This window comes from Monodelphis domestica, chromosome 6, assembly GCF_027887165.1.
Source record: "Monodelphis domestica isolate mMonDom1 chromosome 6, mMonDom1.pri, whole genome shotgun sequence".
In the NCBI taxonomy this organism is placed as follows: domain Eukaryota; kingdom Metazoa; phylum Chordata; class Mammalia; order Didelphimorphia; family Didelphidae; genus Monodelphis; species Monodelphis domestica.
In genome coordinates this window covers 269,602,733-269,620,366 of record NC_077232.1, presented here as the reverse complement: position 1 = coordinate 269,620,366, position 17,634 = coordinate 269,602,733, and the positions used below count along the sequence as shown (strand labels likewise).

The 17,634-nt window shown below is 35.6% G+C and overlaps 1 protein-coding gene across 1 annotated transcript in view; it reads right to left on the bottom strand.

The window, feature by feature from the left end:
• Positions 1 to 295: 295 nt before the first annotated feature.
• CDS1 (CDP-diacylglycerol synthase 1) overlaps positions 296 to 17,634 on the bottom strand; it is a 78,302-nt gene continuing 60,963 nt past the window's right edge. Inside the window, exons 9-13 of the mRNA XM_001364683.5 lie at positions 16,521 to 16,589; positions 12,884 to 13,036; positions 11,957 to 12,076; positions 9,788 to 9,891; positions 296 to 2,750 (exon numbers count right to left, since the gene is read on the bottom strand). Of these exons, the coding sequence (XP_001364720.2) occupies positions 2,621 to 2,750; positions 9,788 to 9,891; positions 11,957 to 12,076; positions 12,884 to 13,036; positions 16,521 to 16,589 (576 nt within the window). The 3' untranslated portion in view covers positions 296 to 2,620. The remainder of the gene's footprint in view (positions 2,751 to 9,787; positions 9,892 to 11,956; positions 12,077 to 12,883; positions 13,037 to 16,520; positions 16,590 to 17,634) is intronic.

Below are 17,634 nucleotides of genomic sequence, written 5' to 3'. Positions count from 1 at the left end.
GTTTTTTTTTCTTCCGGTAGTTGATCATGTCTTTTGAAACTGTCATATCCTCTGACCAAATATCTAAAGTAGAAATGACTTAAAGATTTGTGGCAGTTTCTTGCAATTTGGGATATCAGATTTATGTCTGTCTTCAAGAGATGATTGAGTAATTTGGAGCAATCAGCTTTTACCATTTTCCCTCAAGTCCCTTATCAGACATTGGAGTAAGAATTGCAATTGAAATCATTTTCCATAGTGAAGATGCATTTATTATTCTGTCCAGCTAAAAGGAGAAAACTACAAGAGTCTATAATGCAGTTTTAAGTTTTATTTCTCCCCCAATCCAGTTTTCATAAAAGATTTAGGCAACCAATTAGAACATACATAATAAGCCGGCACCTGTATACAGTATCTACATTGTTGTTTCTACATCTTCTGTTAAACAAGGTACGACATCCTTGTAAAAACCAAAATGTAAATCAAAAAAAGCCACCAATGGAAAAGCAGATCCCCCTCCCACCCCTTTCTATTGACTGCATTCTTAAATAGGAACACATACCCATGAACCAAGGCGAGGGGAATCACTAAGAGGAAGAAATAATAGTTTTCTGGCTTCCAGAGTTAAAAAGTAAACCAGCAAATTTGAGGGCAGGAAGCAGTGGCTAGAATACTTAATTTTTAAAAAGGTAAATTCAGAATAAGTGGCCATTATTATGGCTGAAAAGGAAGATCCTAGCTTTGTTCTTACTATCACAATTACTATCTTGAAATATTTACTTCTTCACAGTGTAAATATAAAAATGATCCACATAGGTAGGTTTTATTTGTTAAAATAGATTCTATTTTAAGATACATGCTATAAAATTATTCTAAAAAAGTGAATCTTTATAGCTCTGTTAAAATAAAAATTAAGACTGTTTTTACATATAGAATTTATTCTCAATTTGAAGTCATATCTATATTTCTAAAAGGCCATTAAAGCTTTATATTTTATAATACATTTCAGTGTTTGCAATGCAGCTATTTCTTTAGATTCTCTTCTAATTTTTTCATTACTGCTAGCAATTATTTAATGACCTCTTCTAGATTTTCCCCAAACGAATTCACAAATTTCATTTTTTCTATAAATATGCAGACATGTATGAGAAAACCCATTAAAACATACATAAGCTTCATGATGCACACACACACCTATACACACATAGGTTTGCTTTATAAAGTCCACCAGATGTGCATATGTTTATTTACATCCAAAGTGCTTTTATAATTAGCTCTTAGTGATTGATGAGACAGAGGGAAAACAACAAATGGCAAGCAGCCTGATTCTGAGACTTGTCTTCCTATCAAAGAATTTTCCAGTGCCAATTCTCAATTTTTATTGAAAAGCACAATGATTGTACTCATTCAACAACAACAAATAACCTAACAAATGTAGGACTAAGAAGTCCATCTCTTAGCTCTCCATTCAACCAATCCTCTCTTTTGGAATCAGAGAGCATATGACTAGGCTATTTATAGAATACTTACATAGTGCCCTGGCAGGGCTAAATGCAACTTTTCACTTTACATATTCAAAAGTGATTAGAATTTAATTCTAATGTAAACAAAAATATTTATTCTTTTTTTTTATTAGCGTAACATTCTTTATAAATATATCTGTTATTCCCTATATAGTTTTAGCTAGGACTACTAAATTTCTTGAAGCTGCAACAAGTAAATTAAATAATTAACAGGGAGAGAGTTTCTACAGCATCAGTAGTTTTCGATTAATTTATGAGAAATGCAATCAGATACACCAAAGCAAAGGCTTTCTGGCCTTTCTGCTCCTTACACAAGACCATTGACTTTTTCACGATTCTAAATATGGATCATGAAATAAGCAAATGGTGTAGATGCTGCCCCCAGGGCCAAAGGGGGGGCACTGTTTCTCTTGTCAGTTTCTCTGATAAGACCAATACAACTGAAGAGAAAATTAAAAGGGCATCAACAAATATTTATGAATTTGGATCCGTGGCTATTCTGAATTCATTTTTCCAAAGAAATGTTTGGGACAGCAAGGATCTCAGGCAAAACAGAATGCTCTGCAGATTTTCCTTGAGTTACATGCTAGCCAAATATCTGACAAGCCTCTGCATTTTGCTCTCATCTTAAACACTCCCTTTTAGCTATCTTAAATATAACCATGCCTTAGTAACAGTTATCCTTGAGAAAATATTTTCAGAATAAAACACAAGAATCTATTAGTCAAATTGATTTTCTACTGTATTATAAAAGTTAGCTCCAAGGGTTATTGAACTGGAGGGGCAAATACTTGGACATGGCTATGATGACAGTAACATTTCCTCAATGAGTACATTTGAGAACCTTTGAGGTTCTTCTCTTTTGAAATCCTAAAGGTAAGAAATGGCATGTCTTGTCAATATCATGAGCTCCACTAGAAAAAATACAGGATATTTTGCAGGCAATTTGTTATATATTTCATACTTGGATCAAATGTTTATTAAATATTCACAGTAATTTTAGAGAAGTAACATTCATGTCTTTAAAAACCTCAATTTACTGCATATTTTTCTAGGCAGGTGCAAAATATATGTCAGTGCTTTTCTACAGAATTGCTTCAAGTTCCTCGTGGACACAGCTACAATTTCAGGGACGGCTGGAGGAGCCCCTTCTCTGTGAGATGAGATTTCAGAGTTTTGTAGATATTTAACTGTTGCTCCGGCTGAAGCACCAGCAGTTGCTGAAGGACTTTGCTAGGATTTGGACCCCTGAGGATACAAAAAAAAGATAATTTACATTATTTCAAGGTTATGAATGGAAACAAATATTGATTAGCACAAAGAATGTTCTCTTCCAGGTGGGAAGACGGGAAATGTACAGGGCACAGCTAGCATTGGAGAGGTTTAGACATTCTTTTCAATGCTAAGAAAGTACTTGTGATTTGTAATCATAAATACCTCTACAAACCAATGTACCTGAGACTTCATGCAAAGTGGAATGTCACCTTCCACAATACTTCTTTCCTGAGATTTCCATTTGTGTGACATGTGACTTGTATCATGACCAAACCAATATGGAAATATGTATTACATTAAGGTACATCTATAGGTATATAGAATATATCAGATTATTCATTGTCTTGAGGGGTCAGGAGGGAAGAAAACTTGAACTCCGAAATGTCAAAAATTGTTTCTTCATGTAACTGGAAAAAAAAATGCTTTGTAGGAATATTGTCCTGTCCTGCTCTACTCAATGTGTGCTTTATTAAATATACCAGTGTGCAACATGGCTCAAAGCCAACTGTGGTTTTCAAGCCCTGTCTCTAACCCCAGCTATCTGACAGCAGGAAAACATGGATCATTATTCAGTGAAAAGAAGAAAGAAAAAGAAGACAGAAACTTAGTTTGAAAATATGATTTGGGATCAAGGGGTGTGGTTTGGACTCCTCAAAAACCCCATGCCAGTACATCATAAATAATTTTTTCAAGAAGAGGTCCTTGAAGGGGGCAGCTGGTGGTCCTGTGTTCAAATCTGGCCTCAGATACTTCCTAGCTGTGCATCATACAAAATGAAATGTCACCCTAAAATTTACATCTAAATCTGTGCCCATTGGGATGAAATGAATGTCTATGTGTAGTTCCACCCCTCCCTTTAAACTGTCCTAGAATCAATGCTCTCTGAGACCAGATTTGAACCCAAGACCTCTCATCCCTAGGCCTGGCTTTCTCTCATTAGAAGTGTTCCCCTCACCCTATTTTATTTTCCAGTTTTCCCAACATTTTCTGTTTAATAGTGAGTTCTTACATCAACAGCTGAGAATAGCTAGTTTACTATGCTCATTTGCTTCTGTACAGTGTGGACTGAATCTATTTCACTATCAACTTCTATTTCATAACTAGTTCCAAAATGTTTTGACCATCATGGCTTTGTACTGATAGAACCTTAAAATCAATTGGAAGTGGGCAGCTTAGAGGTTCAGATCAGGCTCAAAAGAAGATGCCTCTTCTTTCCATTGATTCTTTGATATTCTTGAACTCTTTTTCTTCCAGATGAATTCTTTTTTCTAGCTTTATAATATAGCCATTAGGTCATTTGGCTTGGCAATGAATAAGTCAAGCTTGGGGTGGGTCATTTTTGTTATATTGGCTCAGTCTACTCATGAGCAACTATTTCTGTTTAGATCTGCCTTTGTAATAAATAGTGTTTTGTAATTGTGCTCAAATTTCCTGTGTAGTTTATGTCATTTGTAGTTTTTTTAAATGGAATTTTTCTGCACTGGATTTTGTTGGTAATATACAAATTAGGGGATGATTTGTGTGGATTTAAGTTTTACCCTGAAACTTTACTGAAGCTGTTAATTATATCAATTAGGTTTTTAGTTGATTTTTTTAGAATTCTAACATCATCTATAAAATGGTCCAAATTTGTTTCTTCTTGTCTATGCTCATTCCTTTAAATTACTTTCCTTGTTTTATTGCTATAGTTAGCATTTCTAGTACAATACTGAATACTAATAGGGATAATAGATATCTGTTCAATCTTATAGGAAAGGCTTCTAGCCATATGCTTCTTGGTTTTAGATACTACATATCATTTTAAGGAAAGCTCAAATTATTTCTGTTTTCTTGTGTTTCAAACAGGAATAAGTATTATATTCTGTCAGTTTTTTTCTATTCTTACCTAAGTAATTATATGGTTTTAGTTGCTTTTGTTATTGATATTGAATTGTGCTTATTGTTTTCCTAATATTGAATAAGCCTGCATTTCTGGTATAAATCCAGCATAGTATGTAATTTTATGATATATTGTATTCTCTTTGTTAATATTTTATTTAAAAGTTTTATATTAATATTCATTATGTGAATTTTAGATTTACTCCACCCTGTTTAGTCTTTAGCATTTTAGCAACCAGGAATGTATACACCGCCACTTAAGGATTAACTGTGGGGGAGGATGGTCTATGACCCATGTGTGCTAGCAAGTGACAAATCAGAACAACTGACTGACCCCCCTGGGCTATTCAAAGCCAAGTTTAAGCCACCATTAGTACATGTGAGACACAGGAAGTGATATAAAGAACTTCCTTTATATTTTGCGTCACTTCCTGTGAGAGGGGCTTTTGTGGTGGTTCTTGACTTGGAGGGATGGAGCATGGAGACCCCAGACTGCTTCCCTGAAATGACCACATGGTGAGTGATAAGGCTGACTACCCTTTCCCTTGACCCATCGGAAGGCACCAGCCTCTGAGCAGGCCCCTCATCTTGGAGGAGGCCTCATGGCTGGAAGTTGAGCTAGATTTAATCTTCTAAGAAGGCCCCTTGGCTGAGGCCTATGAACTCCCCCTGGCTCAGACCAAGCCAGAGCAAATCTCCCCTTTCTCTCTCTCTCCCTTATTCTTAATTTCTTCCTTTTATTGTAAATAAACCACCATAAATTTCCATTCTGACTTGAGTATTTCATTGGGATTTAGAATTTAAACCCCTGGCGATCACTAAAAAAAATATTCAGTCTCAACCCTAAAATTTACCCTTAACAATTAGGATATAGGAAATTGATCTATAATTGTTTTTTTTTTTCTCTGTGTTGGTTTAGGTATCTAGACTATAACGTGCCATGTAAGAAATTTGATAGGATTCCTTCTTTACTAATTTTTTTCAAACACTTTATATGGTATGAAATTCTCTGTTCTTTAAATGCCCCCCATCTCCCATCCCTTTTGGTATTTATGGCTTGTTTGGTTTTTGTTTCTAAGATATATAGCTTAACTAATGAAATAATTTAGAGTCATACATTTTTCTGCTTTGGTTGTATACCCAAGATTTTGTTATTTTGTCACATTGTTATTGTTATCTTTAAATAAATTATTTTGTTAAGTCAGCAACTGATTTGTTCTTTGACACATTCTTTAGAATTATTAGCTTATAATTAATTTTATTTTTTCAAAAAACCTTTATCTTCTGGTTCTAGAATCAATACTAAACATTGGTTCCAAGGTAGAAGAGTGGTAAGAGCTAGGCAATGGAGGACTTGCTCAGGGTCACACAGTTAGGAAGTATTTAAAGATGGATTTTAATCCAGGAACTTCCATCTCTGAGCCTGGTCTGAGCCACCAAGCTGCCCCTTTCCAATTGATTTTAAGTCTATGCTTCAAAGACATTTAGTCAATGTAATTTTTATTGCACTATCTTAAAATGCAATGAATATTTTTGCTTTTTTGCATTTGTTTTGAAGTTTTAATGCCCTAAACAAATTGCCAATTTTGTGGAGGTGCCATAAACAACTAAGAAATAAGTATACTCTTCCCATTTAATATTCTTCAAGTCTATCATAACTAATTTTTCTAAAATACTTTTCTAATGTTATGGTTAGAGGCCTGAGGGGTAAATTGAGGTTATTCACTAGTATTATTTTACTATTTCCTTCTATAATTCATTTAACTTTTCCTTTAAGAACTTGGATGGGGAGCAGCTGGTGGCTCAGTGGACAGAAGGTCTTAAAAATTTTTAGATGCTATGTCATTATTCTTATTATTCTATGTCACCTTCTTTCTTAGAATCAATAATGAATATTTGTTCCAAAGCAGAAGAGAGGTTAACGGCTAGGCAATTGGGATTAAGCCTAGGGTCATACAACTAGTTTAATGGTACTTCTTTGTAAAATGTAATTTCCCTGTTTATCTTATAAAATTAAGATTTATTTTTGCTTTTGCTTTCTCTGAAATCATGATTGCTACTACCTTTGCCTTTTTTACTTTAGTTGAAGCATAACAGATTCTCAACTCCAGCCTCTTATTTTAACCTTGTATATATGTATCTTTGTTTCAAGTGCCTTTTTATTTATTTATTTATTTTTATTTTAAACCCTTTCCTTCCATCTTGGAGTCAATACTGTATATTGGCTCCAAGGCAGAAGAGTGGTAAGGGCTAGGCAATGGGGGTCAAGTGACTTGCCCAGGGTCACACAGCTGGGAAGTGTCTGAGGCCAGATTTGAACCTAGGACCTCCTGTCTCTAGGCCTGGCTCTCAATCCACTGAGCTAACCAGCTGCCCCCTCAAGTGCCCTTTTTTAAACAAGGTTTTTCATGTAAACAGAATATTGCTGGATCCTGGTTTCAGAACCATTCTGCTATCCTCTTCCACTTTACAAGTTTATCCCATTCACATTAACAGTTACGATGCTAAATGTCTCCAGCCTTTACTTTAATACTTTTCTTCTCTTTTTTTCCCCTTGTCCCCTTTTTAAGAACCTGTTTTGGTTCTGACTACTGCTTCCCTTAATCTATCCTTCCCTCTTATCCCTTTCTCCATAATTCCCCTCTATCCATATTGCTTGCCCCACCCCACTTCCATCAATCCTTCCTTGTGAGATAATTTGTCCTATCTTATGAAATAATTTATCACATTCTTCCTCTCTCCCTTCCTTTCCCAGTTCACTCCTCTTTCCCACTCTTCCTTTCTTCTTTTAGATCATCCAAAATATACACATATTTATAGATATACACTCAAATTTTCTGCCTAATAAGACCTTTGTTGAGAAAGTTTGGAGGAAATAACATCTATCATCTTCCCAGATAAGAATATATTTTAACTCTTTCCATTTGTTTTGGTCTTGTCCAACTCTGTGACTCCATTTGGCACAGATTGAGTGATCTGCTATTTCCTTCTACAGCTCATTTTACAGATGAAAAACTGATATAAACAGGATTAAGTGACTTGTACAGTCACACAGTCAGAGCCAGAGTCTGAGGCTGTTTTTGGACTCATGACGATTCTTCCTCCATTTGTCTTCTGGAATATCATCTTCTGAGCTCATCATTTCTTTGAGGTATAGCTGTTAAATCTCATATGATCCTGATCACATAAGCTATCTAACTTCATTTCTTTCTTTTGGGAGACTTTTTCCTTGACCTGAGAGCTCTAGATTTTGGCTATGAGATTATTGAGAATTTTTCATTTTGGAGTTTCATTTTGTGGATTTTTTTTTAACTTCTACTTTGTCCAGATTCTAAGATATCTGAAATTCTTGAAATTTGATGTCCAGGTTCTTTTTTTTTTTTTGGTTGTTGTTGCTATTCATGGCTTTCAAGTAGGCCACTGATTCTTAAATTCTCTCCTTGACTTGTTCCTCAGGTCAATTAAAAAAAAATGAAATAGTTCACTTAAAAAAAATCTTTCCATATTGTCTTAATGTCTCATGGAGTTAATAACTTCCATTGGACCAATTTTAATTTTCCAGACTATTTTTTTTTTAGGTTTTGTACCTGTTTTGCCAAGGTGTTAATTCTTTTGTCATAGCTTTGCCCCATAATTCTCATTTGATTAAAATACTTTTAAAAACTCTAACTCTAATAGAAATTCTTTGTGTTTTGACCTTCCCTTGTCACCCTAAGATCTCTTTGTGGTAGATTTTTCTGTTTTTTTTTGTTTGTTTGTTTGTTTTTCCCTTCAGTCTTTTGAGCCTTGACTTTGGTCTACATATTAGTGCTAGGCTCTATGCAACCCTGGGGTGCAATATCTGGTCTGAACTTATGTCCCTTCACATTCTCTGCTGCTCAGTCTGCAGGCTGGACAAGAATTTAAGGCTCCCAAAGTGATGTAATTGGGGGGATATCACTGTCCTTGTGTAAGCGTTCCTGACCCAATTTTGCATCTGTGGTTGAGCTTCCACAGACTGCTGTTGGACTCAGTACCTATTAGCCTGCAGGAGGCTATGCAAGTTCAGTTATTTGCTGGTTCCCCTTTGGTCTAGGACTCTTGCTCTAGTTATTTCACTGTGGGTTTAGATAATAAGCTGAAGGCTAGAAATGAGTCCCTACTGCTCTTCACCTAAGACATCCAAGCTACATTTCCAGAACTTGTTCTTTCCTCAGAACACAGCTGGGATAGGTCTACATTCCCTTGCAACCACTTCTGTCAGACCTGGATCCATGACCTAGAACTGGCCAAAGGATGATAGAGCTGCAAATGGCATCTCACTCCACTCAACACTAGACTAGTTCGGGGATGTCCTGTCTTTCTTCTCTTTGGGAATCCTTGCTGCTTCTGACCAGTCCAAATTCTATGTCAGCTGACTTCCCTCTTTTTCCATCCACTGCCCTGAATTGGAAAAAAATGGCTCACTATGATTTTTCTTGGCTTTCCTGGTCAGCATTTGGTTTGGCACATTTTTTGTATTATTCTGGAGAGAACAGAGTAAGTTAAGCAAAAATGCTTCTGCTCACTCCATCTTCTTGACTCCATTGCCACCAGTTTATTTTCAATTTTTTTTTTGGACAAATCCTGTTAACCAGTGGTTCTTAACCCATTTTTGTGTGTATAATAAGCCACTTGGGCAGTCTGGTGAAGCCTATGGATCATTTCTCAGAATTATAATAAAACATAATTATCAAAATAATAATAAAAAATAAACCTAAGTTCATAAATCCTATAAAGGTCAAGTACCCCTATTATAGAGTAACCAAAATATCTCATTGTAGGGCACTGAAGATGGAAACAAGCATAAAAAGGTGGAGGGAATATTCACATCAGTGAAAGGATTGATCCAATTATTTAAAAAAATTTATTCTTTTCCTTTCCACCCCAAATAAGTGACTAATGCTGAAAAACTACTCACCTTAAGATTATTCCCATATCATACTATTTGTACCCTTGTTCCAGACTATTAAAGACTCTCTCACACACACACAGATACCCCACCCCCCACGACTGTTCACAAGATTATAAAATTTTTAAAAATGGTATATTTAGGAACATCACACACAGAAAAAAAAAGCCTATTGTAATACTATAAGGAAACATGTCTGTACCTTATAAAACTGGTGATATACACATGAACAAAAGTTGCCATCAAATACTGACAGTCAAATCTGTCCATTATTCCTCCATGTCCAGGAATGGTGTTTGCAAAATCCTTCAGAACAAAAATAAAACCATGCAAATAAATATTAGTCCTAGTCCTAGAGAGTACTAGGCTTTCTAATACTTTAGTTTGTCCAAGAAGAGACAAAAATGGTAGAACTGTGATTTTCTGTGATTTATATAAATTCTCTAAGATAATTTTTTTAGTACAGAAAGTTTACTTACTTTTTAGATTTGGGGAAAGAATGTACACTAGTACACTGATAGAATTTCCCCCTATACTTGAAAACATTTGCCCAAATGTCCCCAATTCTCTCCAATTACATGTGCAACGAAGAGACAGTTAATTTGGATAGTACAGAAAATTCCGGAGCTTGGAAGTAGAGTGGGGTTGATTGAGAGAGATTACACAGAGGTCAATTTATCCATTATTTACTCCTGAGCCTTATAATCACAAAATAATTTCTCTTTGCTTCCACACATTTACCATGTGGCAGCTTGTAGTTGTATTCAGGTCCTGCTTCCTCTCCTACACTACAGGTGTAGTCAGTTTCCTGCAAGCTCTTGATCAAGCACCAGGCCAACTAACTGGCTCCCTACCTTCTATGGCGTCTCATTTGGTTTCACTTTCCATCATGAGCTTTTAAATTGCAGTTAGCAAGCAGAATGTAGAGAACTCTTATGCAATCACTCTTTTCTGGCCTTCCACATCCTATCCTACTGGACCAACAGTCATAAGCCACAAAGACATCATTACCAAAATCTACCAGCTACACGAAACTAATGTTCGCCACACGGATGCCTGAGGACATATAAGTGCCATATAAGACAAACTTAGGGATTTACACAAAGTGCTTTTTGATGTCAGAGTAGTGTGTATGTTCAGGCCTTAGGTGAAAGGTCTGAATAGTAACTTCAAGGTTACACGAGACACCCAGAATAAAGATACTGGAGACGGCACACTGTGATCCTTTAGAGACAAAGAACTTTTTCAACTTCCAGATTACACATAAGCCTATACTAGGTCAAATGTGCTAGGGCCCCCCTTGTGACATGATGAACCCCCTAAAAAGTCAGTTCCAAAAGGGAGGATAGCCATTTGGACCCAAAGAACTACCTATACTAGTGGGGGCTTTTGTTGCTACCAACTTGGTTATGTCCCTGTGGAGTATGGAAGAGCTCTGCTGAATCTGATTTCCTGATTAAATGCCTAATGTTTTTGCTGTTGTATAGTAAAAGGTGTTTCTCAATCGCATCAAATTTTCATCTTGTTCTTGGTACCAGCGTGCATCTGGCACACATGATGTTTGGTGTAGTCAATAGAATTTGGTGATGATGAGTTTGTGGTTTGCTTAAAAAAAATGGTAATAGCAAAGCAGAAAAGGATGAAGCATTCTGTTGAAGGCAGCTTGGCACCAGCTCCTGATACACTGGGATACATCAAGAGGCTACCCCCAGTGTCCAGTGATGAAGGGAGCAAGAAGGTGGAAAACAGTTCTTTGCATGCTGCTGGTTGCATTTGAAAAGCTGGTAACTGAACTAAGTAAAACCAAATGAGACTAAGGGGATGGTGGGACAGGGAGTTGATTTGACCTTGTGATGACCCAGTAGGTGGTACCCAGTCTTGATTCTAATCTAAATTTGTTCCAGGAAATAGAACAATTACAGATGAAGTCTAGTAGTTAGACCATTGGACATAGTATTGACTCATAACACTCAACTTTTTCCCAGCCTTCAAACCTCCCTTTCAAATGGAACTAGAAGGGAATACCAGGTCACCCACAAAAATTTATAAAAGACTGCAGTAGCAGAGCTTCATTCTGCCAACACAGCCAGCATATGCACACTATTTTATAGAACAAATTCATTTCTAGTTAAACTACTTACCATTGTGAACTGACATAATGAAAAACTAAAATCAATGGGTCAATTATGACAACCTTTTTCACTAAGTAAAATATGTCAGCCAAGGCTTAAAGATTACTTAGTATGTTTGTGAGGAAAACAAAAAAGGCATTGCCTTTATTTCAAGGGTATACATCCAAGAGAGAAACAACAATTCCCATTACAAGCATAATCACAGCTTTTTTTGTCTGATATGAAAGGTTCACACCCACCTTAATTTTAAAAGCCCTTTTGAATCCACTAGCAAAGAAGCCTCCAAAAGGACCAATTAAAGATGCAAATGTTGAAAGTGCAATGCTGTGTATCTGGAATGGATACAAGCTCACTGTATCCTGAAAGAAAAGAAACAGAAGCTATCATTGGCCATACTTTTATTTAGGTACATAATCCTACCAAAACACTTTGGGATGAAAAAAAGAAATCTCCCCAAGTCAAGCCCAGCACGCAACATGCTTTTCTGTTTTTGTGTTATGGGGTATCCAGAGCTATGGCTTTGTCCTTGTAGGAGATCTTCATCTACCAATTTGCAACCTATAGTAGGCAGGAAGAGCCCTGAGCCCTTTCCAGAGTTCATATAACCATCACATGTCAGAGGCATAATAATCTCTGCCTCCGAGGTGAATTCCTTATTCTATATTCCATGAAGGTTCTTTTATAACCTTAAGATAAAGGTGCAGAGAAAAAAAATTCAGGATCCAATCATATGTGATGTTAGACCTCTAAGATTCTTTAGAATGGCAGCAAAAAATACTGGATGAGAAAATTACTTGAGAAATAAACAGTGTTTGTTGTATTCCTTGTAGATTATTAAATAACTTTGACCTAGCATATTAATATGCTGAACCTGTAATGTGTAATTCAGTTTCTGAACTGTCATACCCTGTTTCTACTGACATTTATTTCATCTGGAAAAACATAGGGATACCCAATGTTGCTAATGCAAATTTATTTGAGCTAAATGGTATCTTGACATTTGTCATTACCAATGGCGCTTCTGCAGGTAATGAATTCTTCAGTCGGTTAATTTACTCTGTCCTCTGAGAGAATATTATTATAGCAGAGATTTTCAACACAAATCAGTTTATTAGAAAGCTAACTTTATTATTCTAAAATGGAATTTACATTGAGGCTTCTCTTACCCATCTCAACACTCCTTTCAATAAGGGAGGAACAGAATAAGTCTGAAGTTGGAAAAGTTCTGATGGTTCACACTCTGTTACAAATGAATTTATTTCACTTCTATATTCAATTGGACAAACAAAGTACTGGTACTTTGCTAAAATGTAGGCAGCCTGAAAAACAAAACAAGTACCTATGAATTAATGAATGTCAATCATAAAAATTGACTTCAGTTTTGTGTCAGAAAGTCGAGTTAGAAACAAAATGTTATATATTAATTCTAGCTACCAATTTCAATTCAAATAAACATTTTTAGAAATACTATGTGGAAGGGACTGTCCTGGGTGAAAGTATGAAAACAAAATGTCCACAAGAATGTAAATGGAAAAATAACAATGAAGCACAAGTAATTGTGTGACTAAGTTGAGAAAATGAACCTTATTTCCTCTTTGTTGAAGTGGGTAATGATGGGGGGTGGGGGGAGAGAGAGAGAGAGAGAAAGAGAGAGAGAGAGAGAGTTTGCGTGTGAGTGTGTGTATGTGTTGTGAAACATGGTTATTGTGTTGAATGGCTTTGTTACACTATTTTCCTTTCCCTTAAATCTTTGTTATGAGAGAAAGGGAGGTTTACTCTTCTGTGTCCCTGTTACCTCACTTCCTAGAAGTTTGATTATCATTTCTGCAGTTGACTCACTTTTGAGTTCTAGTCTTACATCATTAAGTGACTTTCAATTGTATGTCCTATAGGCATCTCAAACTATTTTCAAAACAGAACTCATCTCTACTCATCCTCATGTCAACACATAACTCTTCCAAACTTCTGTATGTCAAAGACACTGCCATCTTCCCAGTCATGCAGGTTTACTACCTATGTATCACCCTCAAATAACTCATTCACTCCCACATAAATCCAGTCTTTTTCCAAATCTTATTGTTTTTAACTCCAACATGTCTCTCTTGCTGAATCCCCTTCCAATCACCTTTTTAGCTCCCTTTTATATGCTGTTCCCCACCTTCTCCCCTCCCTTAATTCTAAAAGCTCATCAAAGTTAGGGAGTAGCAATCTTTATTTTTATTGTATTTGAATTCCCAGAGCTTGGCTTGTAATTATGTAATAAATTCTTGCTGACTTAGTTCCCTATTGCTACTAGGAAAAAGATATAAACTCTTCTTTTTACGATTTGGTCCTTTTCTCTCTTTCCAGACTTCTTATACTTTACTCCTCTCATTGAATTCAGAGATTGGAGAGCCACACTGTCCTGTCTGTATACACAACACTTCATGCCTGGAAGACTTCCTTCTACATCCACCTCTTAGGATTTTTGGTGTGGTAGAAGTAACCATGAAGGTTGGGCTAATTTCTCCCATAAAAGACACTTGGGGGGGGGGGGCAAGACAGTATAAAAACATTCTTCTATGTCAATAGCAGGCAGTCAGGTAGCACAGTGGATAGAGCACAGGGCCTGGCACTGGGAAGATGTATCTTCTTGGATTCAAATCCAGCCTCGGCCACTTACTAGCTGTTGCCCTGGGCAAGTCACTTAACTCTGTTTAAGCCTCAGCTTCCCACTATGCAAATGCAAAAGGAGAGACTGTTCACCTGAACTAATTCTGTACAACTGCTGAACATCCTCTCTGTGCTTTCATTAAGTAATTGCTTATCCCTTTAAAACTCACCTATGAGTATTGTTTTGTTCTAATGCCAAGCCTGAACTGTCAAAATGGCCTGAATATCTGTTTTCTTTCAAGAATCAGCTAAAGCACCATCTCCTTTATGAAGATTTATCTATTTCTAATGAAGATATTAGTGAACCCCTACCAAGATCCACTTTGTATTAATCTTATTTATTTGTTTATATATAGATATATTCTGTATATATACTTCTCTATATATACACATGCATATTTTTCTACATATGTGTATATGTATAAAAGTTATATACTGTATATGTATATATTCTGTCTCCCAGAAGAATATTAGTTCCTTGAGGGCAGGGACCCTCTTACCAGCACAGTGCTTGGCACATAGATTTCTAGTAGATAAGTGACTGATTAATGTAAAATCAAGAGTATTCAAACAAGAGAGGGAAAACCAGGAAAATCATGTAGTTCACACTCTCTTAATTACTAACTTTGTAGGTTTAGGGGAAAGCACAAAAATCTGAACAGAGATTACAAAATGGTTTCATAATGAACAAGAAACTAGCCTAAATAACACAACAACAACAACAAAAAATACCGACCAAACTTATTGGACCAGTTTTAAGATCAAATTTTGTTTTCTCTGTCTGTCTCTCCCCTGCAGATATTTTCAATCCTCAATTCTGAAAGTGTTGCAAGGTGAGCTGGCAAAAGTCTGTTTTTATACACTTGCTGCTTTGAAGATTATGATTGTGCTGAAAATTACACAATCTTGCTTAAATGAAAGATCATTTTGGCATTCTTGGCTCTCTGTAAACTTCAACTAATTATTCCCTTTATTCTTGCCACTTATAAAACCAGAATTTCCATAGTTAGCATTATTAAAAAGTGCCATATTTGTAATTATGCTCAAAGGGCTTTAAAAGAATGCATATCCTCTGGCCCAGCGATACTATTATTGGGTTTGTATCCCAAAAGAGACAAAAAAATGGGAAAGTTTCTATTTTTACAAAAATATTTATAGCTGTGCTTTTTGTGATGGCAAAAAATTGGAAAATGAAGTGTTGTCACTCAATTGGGGAATGGTTGAACAAATTGTGGCATATGATGGTGATGGAATATTATTGAGCTATAAGGAATGATGAACTGCTTGATTTCTATATAAACTAGAAAGTAAACCTACATGAACTGATGTAGAGTGAAATGAGCAGAACCAAGAGAACACTGTATGTAGAAAATGAAACACTGTGGGATAATCAAATGTAATTGACTTCGCTACTAACAGCAGTACAATGATCCTGGACAATTCTGAGAGACTTATGAGAAAGAATGCTATCCACATCAAGAAAAAGAATTGTGGGAGTAAAAATTCAGAAGAAAATATATGATCTATCACTTATTTATATGGGTATAGGACTTGTGGTTTTGATTCTAAAAGATTACTCTATTACAAAAGTGAATAATATGAAAATAAATAAAGTGATTATATATATAACCCAGTGAAATTGCTTGTCAGCTCTAGGAGGGGGAAGGGAAAAGGGGAGACACCAAGAATCATGTAACCATGGGACAACAAACAAACAATAAATGAAATCCCCAAAATAAAGTAATTTAAAAGTGACATACATATTTTATCTGGTGAAATTTACCCTTTTTTCCCTTCCACTACTCACATATCTTATATCAGAATAAGGGGGTGGGAGTGGGGAGATTTATTAAAAACACACAACAACCCCAAACCAGGGGGAAGCTGGGTAGCTCAGTGGATTGATACCCAGGCAAGAGATGGGATAATATACACAGCTTTTTATCTGCTCCCAAACTTTCAGTTTTTACTTTACATTTACTAATACAATTACTTTACATATACATAGAGAATGTGTTACTCATTATTGGTATTTAATAACCTGACCAGTATTAATCTGTTCTGATTCAGAACAAAGCAACAAACACTATAATTTTGCAAAAGCATGAAAGAATCAAAGAAAGACATAAAAAAAATTTTTTTAATACTCACAATGAATCCAAAGACAACTGTGGAAAAGAATCCTCCAATGAATCCTTCCCATGTCTTTTTAGGAGATAGCTGACAGAGGACCCCACCACCATCACCAAAAAAAAAAAAACCAAAGACAAAAAAACAAACAAACAAAAAAGAAGGTAAGATAAGTTACTAAACAGACATTTTCAAGATCTCTATATTTGAAGCCCTAATTCTTCTAAGCATCCTGAAAATTTGTCATCTTCTCCTCTCCTGGCTTCATTCAAATTACACGAATTCCACCACTCACTTAAAAATTTCCCCTCCCCTAACTTACTACTACTTTTATCAAACTCCTAGTATAGTACTCAAATAATTATTAGTTATATGTAATCCCCTTAATAAAAAGACTCAGGTCTCCTTTTCTAATACTTATATCAATACATGTCTTATAGTAATAGATAACATAAATCCAATGATATATTAATCACAGTGAATATTCAAAAATATGGAATATTATTCAGTGTACTGAATTTTTTTAATGCTAGGTTTAACACCACAATTCCTTAAAAGGATAAAATACTTTTATAGTTTTGGAATTGTGTTTTCTACAAGAGTCTTAACATGTCAGGCTGAATTGTGAGATTTCATGACCAACATTCAGCTAAGTATACTATGCTGCCAATTTTTTTGGTAATCCTACTAAGATCTATACACAAATTGATAATTAATTCCAAATACTAAAGTTACACCTTTTATAATAAAGTTTTATATGAAGCAACAGGAATATTTACTTGGTGATCAAAATAAAAAACTAAAAATTTGATTACCAGGGAACCAGGGCAATTAAGAACACTAAATATCTTCACTGTATTTTAAAAATTATTTTATTGAATTTGATTTCTTATCAGTCTTAGACCTGTGCCAAGGTCTCACAGCTAGGTGATTATATCATAAATTGCAGGTCTTTTGTTATAGTATATTTTTTGCTTTGGAAGGTCACACTGCCAGATAATCTATCAGAATTCAATGACAGGAATACTTTTTTCCTACAAGAGCTCATAATAGGAGGATAGGGGAGAAATTTGAAGGGTCTGTGGTACAGTGGCAAGAAATGGATAAGAATAATGCAGAATTTCTAACGCTTTCA